We start from the raw sequence: 19,707 nt of genomic DNA, 5'->3' as shown, positions 1-19,707 counted from the left end.
GTGTGTCTGATGCTCCACAGACAGGAAAAATTCACTCAAGGTACTGCATCCCTCTGCTGAGGTGTTCTGGATCAATCACACATTTTCTACCAACTCACTTTAGTATGGCTGGGAACATGAGAGGAGCTTTCAGAGATACTTTTGGTTGTTCTTTAGGGTTATGTTTTTTCTGTTTTGTTCTTAAACACAGAACCATCTGGTCTCTATTTGTGCTTTTGCAGCACTTGGTAACATGGAGATAAGTGTTCCTGAACTTCCAAGACCACCCTGTTTTGCTGTACTGCTGCTAAGGAGCTAAAGAAAGGCCCAAAAGAGATTAAACTTCCAGCAGATAAACAGCTCACAGCTGTCAGAGGCAGGATAGTCCCTAAAAAGTCCCATTTTCCTGCTTCCTTCAGCTAAATGATGAACAGCCCCACAATCCCCTCCCACTGCAGACAGATGGAGGAGGCTGGATGGTTTAAGAAAGCTTTAAGGCAGCTGAACTGCCCACAGAGCAGATCACAATCTTTATCCTAATGCATTTCCAGGCTGAGAAAGACTTGAAGCAGCTTTCACTTGGGTCTCATTAAGACCTTGTTCACCCTGCAGACCCCTGCTGCAGCAGTGGGGATTCCCTCTCTCTGCACACACAGGATATACAGGCAGAAGGAATTTTCCAGCTGTCCAAGTTGTCTCTTTTCCACCCAATCTGCCAACTCTGCCCTGCAGACGTGGCATTTTTCCCAGACTGAGCCAGCACACCTCCATCAGCAAAACCTCCACAGCAGAGCAGGAGAGGTGCAGTAAACCTCTAACATGGAACCCCCTCCCAGTCTGGCAGTGATTCTGCACCATCCCTAAGCTTCCCAGACCAGGAAAGCTCAGGAGAGTGAGTCTGCTTTTCACACCATCTGCTCATTCCTGGAGTCTCATGGCCAGGAGGGCCTCAGCCAACACCCTCAACTCCAGGCTGCAGGGAGGAAGCTCTCAGGGACACAGTCATGAAACATTCAGAGGAGAGCAGATCTGTCCTCTCTGTCCAGATCACATCATGAGCACCTACATCAACTTCTGCCGGTGCCCCTCAGTCTTTCCCATACCAAATTGAGATACTTTGGCCCAGAGAAACTCAGAGAACAGAGCAAAAAACCAGTCATGCCAGGGAAGAAAAAGTCCCATCCTTCTCCCTTCCCTTACCAATCACACCAGCAGCATTCCTGAGTTCAAAGTCAAAGGCAGCTTTCACCAAGAGCCTTCAAAAACAACCTTTCAGTTCAGCGAGCTGGAGGAATGTCACTTCACTGGTCACTTAAATATTCTGCCCTCCAGAAAAGCTTTCACCATTTTGGATAACCAGAGAGAAAAGCCATCAGTTCAGATCATCTTTCATGAGACCACTGGTCTGAGCAAACAGCTTTGCTGAATGTCCCTCTGTGGTGCCTGGACATGCTGGTCAGAAGGAGGTGGATACACTGTCAGGCTGCAGAGACTCTGCTTGAACACACAGAATGTGCAGCCAAGGAAGCAGAGCTACACCCTGAATTAGCAACTGGTCTGGGTTCCAAGGAGCTTTCCATCTCTGCCAAGACAAGCTAGTGCTGCTCATACCAGCTTCTTTCATAATGGCTTCTCATCCAACAGGCAATGGCACACCGAAACATGTCTTGGGCAGAGTAAGCCAACCTTCAGGAAAACTCTAAACTGGAGAGAACACTGCACCAAAGCCAGCCAGAACTACAGTGTTTGGTGACTAAAGCAGAGACCTCATTTCAAACACACAAGCAGGAAAGCCATTAACACAAACAGTGCAGCCTCTGAGCTGTACTTACAGGAGGTGATGCCAGGTGGGAAGTGGATGAGCTGCTAGAGGAACTACCAGAGCCAGAACTGGGATAAGAAGGCATTGGCACGGAAGCAGCTAAAACCAGCAAAAGACAAAACCAAAATAAGTGGTTAAACCAAGATCAAGCAATAATAAAAAGTCTTCTTCATCTTTTCCCATCAAATTTATCTCATGCACCATCATGTGTCTCATGAATCCTATGTGGTCAATTAAAGGAGAACAAAAGAAAATCAGCATTCTGTTCAGTTATGTGATTCACATGCATCCACTCCTCTGGGCACACTCTCACAGGGCTGAGAACTCCTGACCAAGATCAGATGCCCACTCAACCACTGACCTACCCAAGCAGCAAGATAGTTTTTACCCTAAAGAGCCTCCAAAGCATCTTCGCAAATGCAGGGAAAGAGAAAGAGAAAAGTGAACAGAGCTGCTCATGACTGGGGCAGAAGCCAGGAGCTAGACCATACCCTGACACATTCTTCCTCATGAGACCTCAGGGCTTGGCACACACACATCAAATATTGGGAGGTGAGTGCCAAGTTAAACACATGCCTGCTCAAAGCCTGTGTGTTTGCTGTCCAAACAGCCACTCGGGCATCCCAGGCCACGTGCTCCTAGCAAAAACCCAAAACCCAACAAAAAACCTTTCAGGGGGTTCCCTCCAGGAAACAGTGCATGGCTTCCTATAGCTCAACTTGGTCACTTCTGCAAGTTAAACATGTTTTGGTTATTCAGTATCTTTGTACAGAAATTGTTTCCACAGCACAGGCCATCCCCGCATCCCTCTCTTTTGTTTTATTGCTCAGTATAGGAACTGCCAATTTTATTCACTTCTTTGTTGCACTGGCCTTTGTAACCCTCACAAGGCCTAAAGCTTACATTGAAAGAGCTGGTTAGCACTGACCTTCAGGCAGAAAAGATGATTAAGGCATCAGAGGAGAAAAGAATATTTAACTCAAATAACTTATGCAAGTGAGGTTCAGTAAATAACAGAAGAGCTCAGCTCAGCCAAGCAGGGAGACAGTCAGAGGTAACAATGGCTCTTCAAAGGACTTTGAAGTACTTAGTGGTTCAAATTCCCCAGTTCACATGCACAAGACCGAACAGCACAGAAGAACCCAAAATCCCCACTTCAAGGCAGCCTGAAGTCAGATTTTACACTGGAACCATTTTGGTATTTGAATGACTTAAGATAGAGATCAGAGACAATGCTTAATTGAGGAGAGGAACACTTTGCTGCTCTTCCATTAAGCTGGCAGAGAATTAGCACCTTCTATCAAGTTTCTACCTTTACAGTAGCTGTGCTGATGACTCCATAGCTAATACAAGGGAGATTAATAACACCTAGAAGAGGAATGCTTCTGTCTGAAGTAAAACTACCTCTGTCATTAATCCCATTAGATACTACAAAGTACTTACTCTATTCAACAAGCTAGAAAATAAAAGTCTATCTCTCTGCAATTAACTGTTGAAACAGTGTTCTAATGATAAAAGAATGGGAAAATATGCCTTTTATTAAAAGGCTTTAGGAAATCTTTCCATGCAGCCTATCAAAGAAGGTTAAAGGATGACTGGACCAGAGTCTTTTATCACAAAGAGAGCAATCACTGAGACTCTGAATTCCTCGGTCTGAGAGAGATGTAACAAGATCCAACAGCAGGAAAGAGAAGCCAAAGCAGTGTAGACTTAAAATATATATTTTAATGTAAGTAACTGACCACTTTAACAGTTTAAGCAGGGTCACAGTGATCTCCAGCCTTTGCCAACATTAACAAGTAGAAACCTACAATGGGATGGCAGCAGGGGGCTGGACACACTCTTTAGCTTCTGCATCTATTCTGCACCAGATTTAATGCCCTTGGTGGGCTGTGCTGCTGTGACACACTGCCCTGGCTCCTGTACAGCAGCAGGGATGGAGGTGTCCCAAGGATGGGTGCTCTGGGAGGTCAGGGGCTTGGCAGGGAGAGCCATTCTGTCCACAGCCAGCACAGCTGCCTTCCCTCCCCACCCTCAGAGAACACACACAGAGCCCTGAGCACTTGCCTGTAAAATGAAGGGCTCTGTCCTGCCTCTATCACACTGCTTTTGATCTGCACAGTCCTCCCACAGAGCCTGCAGAGCAATCCCCAGGACCTTCCCTACAGATTTAATGCTAGAAAGGAGGGGAAAAAAGTCTCTCCCCCTATTTATCCTGCCAGCTGCTAGAGAACAAATCACCCGTGTACACACAGCCCTTCCTGTTATGGAAGGGTGCTTTTAAAAAAAAAGATAAGTGAATACTGTATCCACACATGCCTGATGCAAGACTTGCATCACCATTCATTTTTCCTGGAATTAGCATTTTTGTTAGAGTCATTCCAGTTCTCTCACAAGGTCCCCTCCAGCCTATTTTGGTTCTGTGATTATTGATTTAAACCTGGCCAGAATTGAGACACTTCTATTTTTGACTATTTACTTCAGATAGCTTTTCATTAATCAGGAGGGAAGACAAGCTGGCAGACTTTGCCATTATCTGAAACTCAAACTCAGCTGCATGAAGCACTCCTTTAGATACAGCCTCTATTAATCACTTTTCTTATTTAAATTCCTTTTGAACTCCCAAATTCACACTGTAATGCTGTGAGCTCCAACTCAGAAGGTCTTGACAGTCCAAACAGACTTTGATGCATGCAGAACCATGAAGTTTGGCTCTGACAAACCCTCTCTGACCTCCACAACCCTGCTGGGGCATTTTTTGGGGTCAGCCATGTAGGCCAGCTTGAAAGAAAGACGCCTGCTTCCATCTCCTCCACACACCCAGGCACTCCCAGCTCAAAATTAAAAAGGGTGCAAACACTTGGCTCATCATGTTTTCAGTTGAGTCTGAATGTGGGGAATGTTAACATGAATTGTAGGCTCCCACCCAAATCCAGAAATTGCTGGATTGTAATTGTAATGTAAATAAGTCTGTTTTCATAATTGTCCTCTCCAACTTGCTCCAGCAGCAAAACATTATGTACATTGTGTAACCAATGCCAACTGGTTTCAAAATGGGAGAGCTGGGAGCCATAAAGGCAAGCCTGTGCTCCAGCTGTATGAATCCTGATGCTGGATCCTATATTTGCAAAAATAACTTCTGACACATCATCCTACCAGGGGCTCAGTTGTCCTAAAAATATCCAACCCTCAAGTCTTATAGAAAAGCTTTATTTGGAATCTGAGTTCTACATACACTGGAGAGATGCACTTTCCTGATTATCTGATTCAATTAAAACCCTTCATCAAAAAGTTCTTTAATTGCAATCTCTGACAAGGCAATAAAGTTTGAGTGCAAACTCTGAAAGGACTTGTGCAAATAAGCTGCTTTTTAGAGTTTAAAAGTCTGCAGCATTAAAATCTTTTATATGCAAAAGTCATGGGGATTTTTTTGCTGCTTTTTACTTGAGTATTTGATGTACAATAAGATTAAAAAGATGGCAAAAGTCAAGCTAAGCCTGACAGGTATTTCAGGGAGTGAAGCACCCCTGCACTTCTGAACCATAACCACTCACCTTTCATGCTCTCTAAACTCAGAGCCAAGGAGGCAGCAGCTTCTCATTCATTAAAGGCAGGAGCAGAAAAACCTCCAAAATATTCTGCACGGGTACCAATTACAAAGTGTTTACTGAGAGAAGACTTGCACAAGCATCTAATTATGGCTTCTCATGTGTTATTACTGCAACACACAGCCCCATAGCAAATGCTGATCAGAGCTGGCTACAGACAGACGACAGTCTGACTAGACACAGCATTTTAAAACTTTTATTAATAAATTTTTACACATCTAAAGTACATGCTTAGTCACAGGTACAAACCCCACAATATAAAATTAATTATAAATAAACAAACAAAAAAATAAAGTACAGCATCTTAGTTAACAAAGCCCAAGGGCCCTGAACCCAGTCTCCAAGGAGGGACATGAAAACAATCATCCCTCAAAACAGCAGGGAAGAAGAGGTGCTTGTCAGAAATGCCTTATTGAAAGACTCCTGAAAGAAATGTTGATTTTGCTGAAGCATCTCAAAAAACATGAATATGTATTTCAACAAGGGGGAATTCCCCTGCCTTAGCAGCTTCAAAATTATCCACCTGCAGAATGATCTACATTTGAGGACTCATCAGTTTTCCAGAATTCCAAAGTTCCATTATATTAAAAAAAAGTCAGATGTGAATGACTTAGTGGTAGCTAACTATCAGCTCTCAAGGAGAGCAAGAATACAAGGGACACTGGTCCTTGCTCAGCTCTCCACTGCAGGCATGATATTCAGTCTGAGCACGACCATCATGGTTCAGATGCAGATCTTCTTCTTTTTGGTATTTCCTTCACTTGTGATGCTGAGCCATGTGTTGAGATGAAGAAGCCCAGCAAGGTTTTGGACTCATCCTAGCTCTGCACACAGACTCAGGGCAGCCACCCTCTGAGAACTGCAGCCCTGCCAAGACACTTCAGCCACAGCTGTGCCAGGGTCAAGCCCACGGCCATGCCAGACAGCATCCCATCAATCTCAGGTGAGTTCTTCTTATGGAGATCCCCATAACCCAGCCTTTGCTGATACACTGGCTCTTCTCCCTCCTGTCAGAAATCAAAATGACCACAGGCAGCCTTTTCTTCTCCAGGCTCTTCAGCACAGGTCAGAGGGGCTCCATTGCTGGCAGAGACCTCAGAGCAGACTACCAGAACTCTCTCCTCCACTAGCAGATTTCTGTGCACCACAGCTTCAACATCTCCAGCAATGGGTTGATATTTCTCCCATGTCTTCAGAACCAGTAGCAGTCTCTCCTGCCTGGAGAGGGCTCCAGGCTGTGGATGTATGTCCGGAGGCGAGGATCAGCAGGGTGACAGAGAGGTCTGGAGTTTGCACAGGCCTTACCTGCCTGTAAAGGTGCTTTTTTTCTTGGTCCTTGACCCCACACCATTAACCTTGGTGCAGCAGGTGGCAAAGGCTGAGCTACATTTTCCTGCTCATAATGGCACCTCTGGTTCTTACAGAGCAGCTGTGCACAAGCTGGAAACCGGGGCCAAGTCAGGAGAACCCTCTCCTGTTTTTCTGGGGTTTTCTGCTCCCCTGGCCAGTGAAGCAGTGGGATGGCTGGAGGCAGGAGGTGAGCTGGTGGGCATGCAAGAATATCCTGAGGAGGAGATCTTCTGCCCACAGGGGGATCAGACTCCAAAGGGCTTTTCCCACGCAGGACAGCAGGTGCCAGGAGCTGGGCTGGCTCAGGAGCAGCCCTGTAGGGCCAGAGTCCTTTCCTGCCCTGTTTGCCAGGGCTGGCCCCACACCCTGCTGGCACAGGGGGGTTTAGGGCCCTGGCTGCTTTGAAAGCTCCCCTAAACCAGAAGCGCCTTTTCTTGCCCGCAGGACGATCACCTGAGTGCACAGGTAAAATCTCATCAGGGACAACTCAGAAGGGCTGCTCTGGCAGCAGGAAAGCAAGAGAGGCTCAGGAGTGATGTGGATATCAGACAAGATGTGTCTACCCATGGCACACATCTAAGAGGGAAACTGGGTTTGTGCTGGACATGTTTCCTCCAAGACTTGGCACTGGGCACCCCAAATTAGTCACTGATGAAGATTCTTGGTGCTACATTTACTCAGGAGATTAAATGTCCAGGAGAATCCCTCCAGAGAAGACAACCACAGACAATTCCACTAACCCAAGTCTCCTGGCAGAGGACTATGATGCCCCATGCACTAGAAGCAATTCTGAATTGTTTTCCACCAAAACCAAACCTCTGAACCATATGTGTGGCTGCAACTTTTCCAAAGTTTTGGATCAAAAGGAGGAAGAGAGAACTTGCAATGGAAATCTTTGTTTTGGCCAGCTCCCACAGAGTAACAAATGTAACCTTTCTAAAACAAGATGTATCAAGAACTTTGATGTAAATGATGAAACAAGATCTGGTAGCCACAAAATTTGGCTTTTGCACAGCCAGCCTGGCAAGCAGGGCCAAGAGTGCCACCATTCACCAGCCTGAATGGTGCTACAGGTGAGGATGAAAAGCAAGACTATGAGGCAAAATCCTGTACAAGCACTTCCCACAAGCAGCTGAATACATTTCAAAACTACATTTGCTTCCACTTTAGGTTTCTAAATATTCCCAAATCATCCCTTTGAACAAAATCAGTAAAATTAAATACATTTTGATGGCAAAATCTGGACATGACACAGTAATAAACACTGAATCCCTGCCTAAATAACTAAGGAAACACAAAGCAGTATTTTTCTTTCCTTTTGAACTAACAGCAAAGGAAGTCAGGCCATGGTTCAAAAACAGTTATAATCAAAAATGCAATACTTACATTTTTTCATAGAGGCACTTGCATCCAAGAATGGGTGATGGAAAAATTCATCTGAAAAAAATCAAGAACAATGACTCATTGAAAGAAAATGCCTGTAAAAAGTTTACAAAGCAGATAAAACACAGGAAGTTAGTGTTATACAGTGATTTTTCCATGCAACAATGGAAGCTGACTGACTGTGGTTGCATATAGAAGTGGTCAAGACTACAGGCTGGAGACTGGATGCAGGACCTGCTCATGAAATAAGGATGGGAAATTAATTGGATCCCTGGCTAATCAGGATGGTGAATCACCCTAAATATAGGGATCCAGGGGAGCTGCATTTATCACACTGCACTGCCACTCACTCCAGGGAATAGGAATGATGGACAAAAAGACTTTCCCCGAGTGATCTTCCATGACAGAGACTCAAACCCATCATGCACTGAGGGCAGAAATGCATTTTTAATGGGCCAGCCCAGAACCACAGTCCAGAACTCCCTCCCTTTCACATCAAACACAACTGCTGCTTCCTCCCCTCATTATGGGAATTCATTCTACAGATCCAGGCCAAGAAAAGCTTCTGTCCTGGCTTGCTGAACACTCTGCATGTTTGCCTGTCCTCACAAGTAGCCACTTCTCCCAGTTCCTTCATCTCTGATTCACTGCAGCTCTGTGCCAGAGCCCTCTCCTATCACAATCAGCAACTCAGACTTTTGGGAGTGTCAGCCATGGATCAACGCTGATTACTGAGCTCCAGCTTCTTTCCCAGAATGGATTTCCTGTTGCAACACCCAAGGTTTACAAACTCCTTCTGTAAACAGCTCCTCTTTGGGGACTGAGCTTTCCAGAACACAGTCACTGGGTTTTTTTGTTTGTCTGCTTTTTAACCTTTAACAATCCCTGTCCCCACAGCCGTGCCAGGGTCCTGCAGCCAGAGAGTGCAGTGGTCTGGTGCTCAGCCCAAGGCAAGGAATGGAAATCTTTGGCAGGGAAAGCTGGCATCTCACAGATTAGATCTGTTGTGGATGGAGAACATCCCCATCCTGTGGGAGCTGCTCAGCTGCTGGGGTTTCCTGCTTCTTTTTCAGCCTGCTGCAGGAGAGGAGGGTACCATCCCTCAGCCAAGCTGACTCAACTGAGGGGGTGGAAATGATGATTTCTTTCACTTTTCCCCCACTCCTTGCTCCAAACTGCTTATTAGCTGTGCTTGCAAAGCAAAATTCAAACAACCCAGCTTGTAATCATCAGCAGGAAACTTGCAACTTGAAACCCTCCTGGTTTTCCTTTAGATAATCTGGAGATTGCAGAGAGCATCAGTTCCTGGCAGAAGAGCAGCTGGGACACACAACAAGTATATGAAGTTTCAAGCTGATGAGTTGCTGTTGTGTGGCTCAGCTGAGCTCTGTGGAGGTCACTGTGACATCTCCAGGCTGAGGGTCTCAGGGAACAAGGAACAGCAGGAAACCCTCTCCTCTGGGGACGTGCCAATTTATTGAAAAATATGTGATTAAGGACAGGAAAAATCTCAATACTGCAAGATGTGCTGTAACTGCTGTCCAGAGTGATATCAAAAGCTACTACCTCAAATTTCCAAGTGTTAGACATGGACTCATGCTCTCTACTCCCAAGAGGTACAAAACCAGCTTATATGGGCTAAAAAGGTTTGCCAGACAATTTCTGACAGCAGGGAATCAAGAACCTCAAAGACACCTTCTTTTGAAATGCACAGCAGCATGAGAGGAGAGGTAGAGATCCACAGCCCAGATAAAAGATCTGCAGGGAATAACCCTGCCAGGTGATTCTATCCAAGCCAGTCTGTCAGGAGCTTCAACAACTCTTCAAAAGCTCATTCTCTCATTTCTACACTCCAGTAACCAGTCCTTGGCATTAATCACTGGATAACTATCATCAACCTCAGGTAATCCACAGTTGCTTATCCAGCTGACCATCCCCAGAAAGGCTTTCCTGGTATCTCTAATCCAAAAGAACAACAAAGGGTGCAAAACAATTCTTCTTCATCACCTAGCATGTGCTGCCCAGGAGGAAACAACCTTCCTGAGCAGATAAGCAAACAAAAACCCAACAGAAAACCAACCCTCAAATCCCAGAAATATCAAACTATTTTACCCAAGTCTGACTAAAAAGCAGCATCCTGAACCCTCACAGGATGTGTTTGCCTTTAGATGACCTGGTCTTTTCAGTCATTCAAGGAAAGGCTCCACCTCTGTCTGCTTTCCTCTAGGGCATGGCTTTCCTAGGAGGCTCTTCAGACCTTTGAGCTCAGCTAAAACACATCTGTAAGATGCTGCCAAGTCAGAACCACTGGGCTCACAATGAATGATCTCACTTTGGAAGGAATTAAGACAAAAGGGGAAATCCTCATGTCAGCCAAGTCAGGAGACTGAGATAAAGGCTTGGAGAGCTTGAGCCCTGGGAAGGACCAAGGCTTCCTTCCACAGAAACTGGAGAAGCAGGGAAGGGTCTGCAAGCAGCTCCTGGCTCAGATTATCACAGCAAACCCTGAGAAGCAGAGGGTAGTGACTGGATTATTGAGTAAACGAGTACAGCTCACAGCTCTGGGAAGAAACTGTGACAGAAAAGCACAGATACACAAGACACATTTTACCTAGTAGCACACTTAACCACAGCTCAGAGAGAGGATAAAAGCAGAAGCCAGGACAGGAAATGCAAGTAACAAACACATGCTGAAAGTGTGCCAAGTCTCCCTGGTTTACAAAATTGTACTGAAATCAGCACTGACTTTCCAGCACATAAACTAAAACCCCCCAAGATCATGCAACCCTCCAGGCACAGGTGAAATCCAGGTGTCTGGATGCTTCTCCTAGCACCAGCCAAAAGCAGAGAGGCTTCAGCAGAGCCAAAAGAACAGGGAGAGCAGCAGAGCTCCAAGTGGAAGGAGGCCTTACCGAAGTCCATGCGGTCCTTATGGTTCCGCTGCAGGAGGCCCAGCAGGAGCTGCCTCAGGTGGCTTGATGTCTCCCTGGGGATGCTAGGATTGAAAACAACAGCAAAGTAAGAGACTGGCAGTCTACTTAAACTGCTTTTACATATTCAGGAAGGCAACTGGCAGATGCAAACTCACTCCATGCCTGCTGGGCCAGGAACAGCAGGAGCTCACTGGAGGGAGGCTGATCACTGATGTATTTATTTTGAGTTTCACTCCCTACTGCCATTGGTCAGGCTACAGCTCATCTTGCTTCAGTGGCTTCTCCCACGAGCACCTGCAGATCCTTCCCTTCATAGTGTCATCCCTCTGGTGCTCAGCTAAGCCCATTCCACTTGCAGTATTTCACACATAATAAATAAAATCACTCCTACTTGCTCTAATGGGAATAAGATCACTAGAACAAAGCAGTTTCCAAGGGGAAGCTTCCAATTATGACACTGGTGGTGAAATGTATCACCAATTACCACCATTTTATTAAGGCATTTATTTTTCAGTGCAGCTTATGTAAGACTAGCAAGTAACCTTTGTCTATGTGGTTCCTGGATATACAGCATAGATTAATCAAAGGCCACTAAGATGTGAGCAACTGCCACCTCAGCAAGCTAAAATTTGTGCAGTTATTACATCACTTTTCAGCATAGTTAGGAAGAAAATATTTTCAATAGCCTTTGAAACACAAAAGAGCTGGTAAAGCACTGTGCTCTCCCTCACCCCACAAGCAGATGGGGGAGAGGCCAGGACAGCTCTTCATAACCCCTGCAGATTGAAAAATGCAGGGAATAAATGAATGGATTAAGGCAAGGAAAGCAGAGTTCAGCTCTTGCATAAGTGGATTCAGCTCTGCTGACTTGCCTCCATCCCCAGAAGTGCTGCTGGGGGCTTTGGGCTGGGGCAGAGCTCTCCTGGAGAGGCGTGGGTGGGTGCAGCTCCTCTCAGTATTAACTCTGTTTATCATGGCTGTTCCCAGCATGGCCCCCACGCTCTGCCAGGCTTTCCCCTCTCCCCATGTTGGGTCAGCTGAGGTAATGACATGTGTGCCCAGCACAGTAATTTTAGCTCTCAGTGGCTCTGCACGTGGCTCTGGCATCAGTCACTGCCCTGAGGCCAAGCCTGACCAATGCTGTGAGAAAAAACCCTTCCTTCCTTTATCATCTCCACCAACACTCCCTGCCACAGACAGGGGTAAAACAGAAGCTCAAAAATACTGAGGGGAAAAAAAGGGGGCTAGCTAGCAGTACCAAACTGTTCACAGAAACAGAAGATGGCAGGCAAGGTATGTGCTTACACATTTCAGTAGCATCCAGCTATTTCTCTGTGAAGCCTTAGGCCTTGCTGGGGCAGGAATTTGAACCCAGGATCAGAGAATGATGGCAAGCATCCCTCATCCTTGTTTGTACTGGAGAAGCTGCTTTTCCATCCCTGATGCTAGAATGGTTTTGTGCACCATCTCAGGCTGACACAGGAGGAGGCCACCAAGACCCTGGAGAGGTGTCTGTTGGTTTTGTGCACCATCTCATACTGAGACTCAGGTTGAGCCCCCCATCAAAGGAGGTGTCCCTTGGAAGCACATTGTGTAATGGAATAACCCAAAGACACCACAGCAAGCAGCCTCCTGAAAAATGCATTAGTGCTGGAGTCCTGCAGCCCTGCAGTGTTATCACCATCATTTATTTATCTGTGACACATAAAGCTCTCATTCAAAACAAGTCCATTTCCCAGCTATGACTTTAACCCTGGTTTTAAAGCCAAGAAACAGGTACATCAACTCATGGACTTCAAATGGCACAACACAGATGAAGAGGGTGCAGATTAGCAGCCTGTTTGTCTCCTCTCACTTCCTATGTCCAAAGCATCAAGCTTTGCTACCCTTCAGTATTATTTTCTAGGACCAACATTCAGTATTAGCTTTGCTACCCTTCAGTATTATTTTCTAGGAGCAACAAATCTGTCTCCTTGCCCCTATGACCTGGATGTACTTTGCCATGCAAACCAGCACAATGAATGTTAATTGTTTAGATCATCACCATTAAAATTGTGAGGCCTTTGGGCTTCTGCTGCCATGGGCTCCCCTGGATGCTCAGAAGAGCATCTCCTCACCTGGAGCAGCAGCAGTGCAGCCAGGGACTGCTTCCCCACTCCATTCCCAAGCTAAAACACCTTCCCTGGCCATGGCAAGAAGTGTGTGCCAGCCTGCATAGTCCCAAGGAAAATGAAACCAAATCCTGGCACTGCTGCAGTCTGAGAATGAGGTCTCTGGAGTAGTTTTGTGTTTCATCCTGTGCTGGCAGGGCACTCAAGGAGTTTATTCATGTTTACTCAGGAATAGCACAGATTGCAGCCCATGTAAAAGAGACAAGCTGACTTTGGAAAGAGGAAATTGCCATTTACACAAAGGCCAGGTCAGATCTGACTTCCACAGTGAGAAAAACAATCACCTTGGAGCTGAATTTTGGAAGAATTTGGTAGTTCAAAAGTGCAGATAAGTGAAAATGGCAAATGCAGACTGTGAAGGACTCAAAGGACTAATCCCTACAAGAACAGACATGCTCTCCTCTTACAGCTGAGTTCAATTTTCCCCTTCCCTGCACCATGAGCCAAACAACAGCAGGGCAGTGGGATCAACACAAGAAAACTTAGTTTTATGGATTAATTTCTCATTTAGAAGAGGGGCCACCTTAAAGGTGAGCAGCCATGTTTTGGGCTATGTAGCAAAAACAGAAGCTCTAATTTCTGCTCACACAGACTGGCTCCAACTATGCAGTCACATTTTTGCTTTAAATTGTTTGGTTTTAGGTGTTTTACTCCATCACACCCTCTGGTTCAGTCCAAGTGCCCCAGAGATAATCCTGGTAGAAATTTGTGTCTTCTCCCCAAATCAAAAAAAGGAAGTAATTAAAGGGAAATTAACTGCATATCACAAGATATGCAGATAATAATTGATAAGAGCTCCAGCTTCTTGACAGTTCCTTCCAGTTATCTCTTGGAGCTGTCTGAATTGATAAGGGAAAAGAAAAATCCATATACAGTAACCCAATGAACTTCCTGCATCTATGGCTGCATTAGCAGCTCTGCCAACTGGAGGATAACTTTCTGGTTAAAAAAGGCCATCCAGATTTTAGATACACAATCTGGAACTTCAGTCCTGTCTCTGTACCAGGCTGAGGTTTTCAGAGCCAGCATGAGCTTCTGCTTTCAAAGCTCAGAAATGAAAAGGACCACAGCAACAAAACCAAAATACCCTGACAAATCACAGCAGAGAGGTAACATACACCCTGCTGGGATGAGAGCAGCTCTCTTCCCCCTGCAAACTGCAGCAGTGTCCATTTCCAGGGAGGTGATAGTGTTTCCCCCAAGAGCAGGATGGACACAAGCAGTTGCTGCCCTGACACGTGAGAAGTGGGAATGTGATCCTCAGTCAGGTGCAGCAGGTTCCAGCAGAGCTGCAGCCTGGCTGCTCACACCATCCCAGAGCTGCCTTGAGTCCCTCCCAAGGCTCTCGGCCTCAGGGCAGCCTCGTGTGCAACAGGACCTCTGGCTGGCTCTTGGAATCACCAAGAGCCCTGAATTTTGGCACTGTAGGAGAACAGAGCCTGCAGAGAGACAGGACACCCCAGCCCTGGCTGTCTGCTGCTGTCCGACTTCCCCTGGGCCACATCACTGCTGGCTTCAGGGATGGGCAAAGGCAGGAGGCCAAATGCTTCAGTCACCTCCCCAAGTGACAAGCCAGGAGCATGCAAGGACAGGTGTAAACACAGAGTAAACAAGTGCCTACAAACATTGACACTGGAAAAATTCTTACTTGGGCATCAGCATCTTGTTTTTCTCATAGAAGAGGCGGAGATCCTGTGGGCTGCTGGCCTGTGGGGGAGAAAGAAACCAGCACATGAAGCAGTTGACAATGAAGGAAAGGGATTAGCATCTTTATTTCACTGTAGCTCTGAAGAGCAGAGGCTCTTTTTAATTGCTGGACCAGCACAGACAATGCAGCTTGCTTTAGACTGAAAAGGCAGCCCTGTGCTGCAGTGAAAATACAATATTCCAACCTGCTGCCCTTTTGTCCCTGACCTGGTTCTGTCCTGCTCTGCCCTTCCACAGGCTGAGCTTCACTGCACTGGGCTCTGATGCTCAGGTTTGAGCTGGCCTAATAGCCTCACCCAGGAGACAAAATAATTGTAGACGTGAGGAGCCCCAAATGATGAATGGCAGCTCCTGCTGAGAACATGGATTAATGCTGCAGGGCATTTAGAAAAGGGGCAGGGAGCCTGATGATGGGCAAGGGATCTGTGAAGAGGCTAGGAACACGGAGCAACAGCAACTGAATTAGGATTTTCTACTTTAGTTCCAGGAAGCCAGAAGGTCTCAAGCCACAGCACTATTTTATTTGTGCAGTAATAAACACAGTGGGGGATGTTGATGACAAGATTCCAAATTCTGAGAGATGGGATTAAAAAAAAAGGTGGGGGCTAGGCACAAGAGGTTTACAGCTGAGGTTAAAAATAAAATCACCAGTAGACAAGCACAGACAGATAAAAATCCCCTAATATAAATTCTCCACTTGTTTTCATGCAATGAATAATACAGGCCAGTAAATTAACCCTAGAGTCTCAAGCTTTTCTGCTTAGGCAAAGTTGCTTTATTAAAGGCAGAGCAGGCTGATGGCACGACACAGACATGGAGACACATAAACAGGGCAGGAAGATCAGAGGAATTCATCTGCAATCAATTATTAGTGCAGCACAGTGTGTAGGAAAGTGTGAATGAGGAGGCAACAGGCAGCTTCTCCTGATGTTCAGGGCAGGCTCAAAAACCCCTTGAGCCTTCCACCTACTTCTATTTCTAAGTTAGAAGCATTTAAGGTCAATTAAGATGCTTAAAATGGCAAATCAGACAGGCCAATCTGCAGATCACTGGATGGCTGGAAAAGCAGCCACATAAGATGCTGTTTCAACACCACCTACTCCCTCTGGCTGAAGATGAAAATTTAGGATAACTGAGAGCTCAGTGAAAAAAACCTCAAAAGAAACCAAAGGTAGTCTCAAAAGCTGATAGTATCAACACACTTGTGTAGTATTCATCAGGGCAGTGTTTTTTACACAGCCTTACCAACAGAAGCTACACCAAAAGAACATCAAAATTAAAGCAGAGCACCTTGTTACACAGATGCCAAACTGCATCATAATTTCCAGCTGCTGCCACTCAATTTGATTCAGGAAAACTCCATTTTACACCTTCCCCTGGCAGATCTTGGAATGTAATTACATTAATATTTGGCAAACTTTAAGGAGGCAAGCATACACACTGCACCAAATATCCTGGCCACATTGCCCAGAGTGATGACAAATATTCCTGACAGACAAAGTAAAAGGAGGGGCAGAACTCCAGCCCAGGGAGGGAAGGGCTCATTCACTTCAGAGAGATACAAGCCTTGGCTGCTTGCTCTGGTCATTTCCTGTTGCAACAGCTCAATTGTTTCACAAATACAATGAAGCTCTGATCTACTTCAAACACTGTTTTGTCAGAATTTTCCTGGCAATAAAGAGGGAGTATATTTAAAGCAGCACATATATGCAGACCAGTTCATTAGAGAATGTTTCTAAGCACTGGCTTGGACATAAACTAAGTTCTCAATGAAGTTTTCCTCCTCTTTGTACAGATTCAAGAGACGTCCCTGTAGGGATGCTGCTCCTGCAGGTTCTGCTGTCTCAGTTCCAGCCCCACTTGCCCTGCCAGGCTCCTCCCCACCCAGACCACACTCCCTCCCTTGGGCTGTGCCTGAGCCTGTGATTCAAGGCTGGCCCCAGAGCAGATTCCAGGGGAAGAGAGTCATTCCAGTGAGTGCCCAGCACAGCCAGCCATGGATCACCAATAATTTGGTAAAACCACCTGCAGCTTCATGTAACTTCATTATTAATTGACTGAGTCACACAGTTCTGCTCTCTGTAACCTCACCACTGCTCTCTTGCTGTCATACAATTCATAAAGCACTAGGACCCTCAGCCACTTTGCTCACCTCTCCTTTCAATAAATGCTGCTTCTCTAAGAAGCGTGGAAAAAAAACAAACAACTCAAGTTTGTAATATGGTAAAAATGTCACTTGAATTCCCTCACCTAGGAAGCTAAGAACTTAAATTGAAATCTGCCTTCAAGGCAGATACACCCTGCCCAAGAAAAACACCAGAGGCACGAAACAACCACTCCATTCAAGGTACACAGAGCCAACTTCTACCTGTGGGCCAGCACCCATCCATCAGAACCAGGGATGCAGAACAGCTCAGCTTTCCCTAGGGCCAGGAGGGCACCCCAGCACATCAGTGCACACCCTCAGTCCCCCTCTCATGTCACTAGGAGCAGCTGCATTTTGGTTTTGTCTACCCTTTCTATATATAGAGGCAATTGGGCAAATTCAATCCTGCCACTCTGTTACTTTGTCCTGAGCAGCAGTGGAAATATGTTGAGCCAACAAAGGCATTCAGCAGAACCCTGCCAAATCCCCTTCAGTGCTGGCTGCCTGGCAGTGAATTGCATGTGAAAAGCAGGCAGGGTGGTGCTTCCAAAAGCACTCAGCAGTGGATTTGTCATGCTTGGGCCAGGCTGGACACAAAAGCCCAACATCCAGACAGAAGAGGGCCAGAGACTTTCACACCTTCCCTGTCTATCCAACACTCCATAGCAGGTGTATGGTATTGCTCTGCTCTTTGAATCCTTGCCTTGGGGATTTAGAGGTGAAGAAAGGGGACTCAGTTATGTTAAAAATAAAAAATAAATAAGTAATGTGGCTTCTAGCTCAGCAGCTCTAGGGAAAAACTTGAAAACCTACTGAAAATGCTTTCTGGTATTTTAAGACTCCCACAACTAAGAGGTTGGCATTCAGAGGACTTGAAAGCCCAAGGACCAGAAACAAGCAAACAAAACCCCAGCCCCTGAATCTTTTTCTTTAGTAGTCCATGGATTTCTCTCTACTGCCAACAGAGCAGGGTAAGACCCACAAACACTGGTCCAAAAGGCAGTGGTCCACTGACTACAGCAACAAGTCACTCACTGCACCCAGTCTCAGCAGAATTACCCTCCAGTTCCAGGAATTCCTGTCCCCATGAACACAGGGCACTCCAAAGGAACAGAGCTGGGAACAGAAGAGCAAGCTGCCTAACAAATATACCAGGGGTTCAAATTCTTGGCATAAAATCCAGCCTTTCCTGGTGCTCCTCAAGGCCATTTCACAACATAGCAGTTGCTGTAAGTGATACATAATCCCAGTACTTATGCAGACAGAATTAACTCAGAATTAAAGCAGTGAACTTGGTACACCAGACTTAGAAATTAATTTTTCACCTAACAGCTAGCTGGGATGAGAACATAAACAGGCAGGTTAACTCTTTCAGAGCTGCAGAAAAACTTGCCCTGATTTTCTTATCAATTCCCTACTCTTTGGCTCACTCTCCCCCAAACACAGGGCACCATGTCCAAAGAAAGCTCAAGATTCCTGCAAGGGCTCAGACAACCAGGTTTCAGGGTGTTTGGCAGGATCTGATGTCCCACTGCCACTGCCAGAGCCAGCTCTGACACAACCTGCATGTGCTCAGTGGGGTGTCTGCTTACCAAGAGCTGCCCAGATTTAAAAGGGGTCACACAACAGAAGCCACCAGAAATATCAGTGTGATTCCTCCCACACAGGGAAAAAAAAAAAAAAGAAAGAGGAGATTGAGGTCATTTAACTAATCATATTTAAAACACCATCTGACAAGGACTAGATTGGTTTGGGATTGTTTTAGACCTTGTGTAAATCTTTCTTCTCTTGCCTCCAGCTTTGCTTCTGGTTGTCACTTGTTTACACAGCCAGCACCTCCTCACAGTGAGAATGGGGTCCCAAACTTTTCAATTCAGGTATGGACAAGAGTAAACCACTACACTCCCAAGGCACTTCCCAGGTCTGGTCAGCAGGAAATGCACTGTTCAAGTCCTGTCCTCAGTGACAGAAAAGCAGAGATGTGAGTGCAGACCACTTATTAGGCAAGGCAAATTAACAATTCCACATTAATACAGAGCTCAGCAAATCTGTTTATAGGGATTATGAATCCCATTAATCTCATCCCTATGGCAGTCTCACTGTTTTGTTTATGGCCATGTTTAATACAAAAAGCTCCTTAAGAAAGCTTCACCAGCCATCCTACCAACTGTTCACATCTGAGCATCAGCAGCTTCCTCCTTCTTTGTGTGCAGTGAGGCATGGAAGGGACAGGAATGGCTCTGGGAAATTGCCTTGGGTGACCCAGCTATAGTTAATTTTAACTCTGAGACAGCCAGAAATCACATTCATGCACATGCACATCTCTGTCTTGATTTACAAGCACTTTCAGGATTGACAGCTGCCTCAGCCTTTCCACACATTTGATCTTTTTTCCATCTAACCCATTTCCCCGAAGCCCTATTTTATTTTTAGGCAGCTCATTCCTCCTCACTGCAGATAACACTGGAGTGCTTTTAGTCTGCCTCCTCCTGAAGGTGCCTCCTTGGCTCAGGCAGTGGCACCCAAACTCAGAATGTTTCATGAGCTCCAGATTCCCATGGGAATCTCAGCTAGACAGAGAAGAGGGGCTGTCTTTGCCAGCCTGGGA

At 45.9% G+C, this 19,707-nt stretch overlaps 1 protein-coding gene across 3 annotated transcripts in view; it reads right to left on the bottom strand.

The window, feature by feature from the left end:
• The window catches only part of ULK1 (unc-51 like autophagy activating kinase 1), a 75,823-nt gene that overhangs the window by 26,222 nt on the left and 29,894 nt on the right, over positions 1–19,707 (bottom strand). For all 3 annotated transcript variants that reach the window (XM_077187582.1, XM_077187581.1, XM_054646068.2), the window contains exons 10-13: positions 14,895–14,953; positions 11,055–11,137; positions 8,146–8,196; positions 1,812–1,900 (exon numbers count right to left, since the gene is read on the bottom strand). In XM_077187582.1, coding sequence (XP_077043697.1) covers positions 1,812–1,900; positions 8,146–8,196; positions 11,055–11,137; positions 14,895–14,953 — 282 coding nt within the window. The remainder of the gene's footprint in view (positions 1–1,811; positions 1,901–8,145; positions 8,197–11,054; positions 11,138–14,894; positions 14,954–19,707) is intronic.

Source organism: Agelaius phoeniceus, chromosome 18 (assembly GCF_051311805.1).
Source record: "Agelaius phoeniceus isolate bAgePho1 chromosome 18, bAgePho1.hap1, whole genome shotgun sequence".
Taxonomy (NCBI): domain Eukaryota; kingdom Metazoa; phylum Chordata; class Aves; order Passeriformes; family Icteridae; genus Agelaius; species Agelaius phoeniceus.
This window is presented reverse-complemented; position numbering and strand designations above follow the sequence as displayed.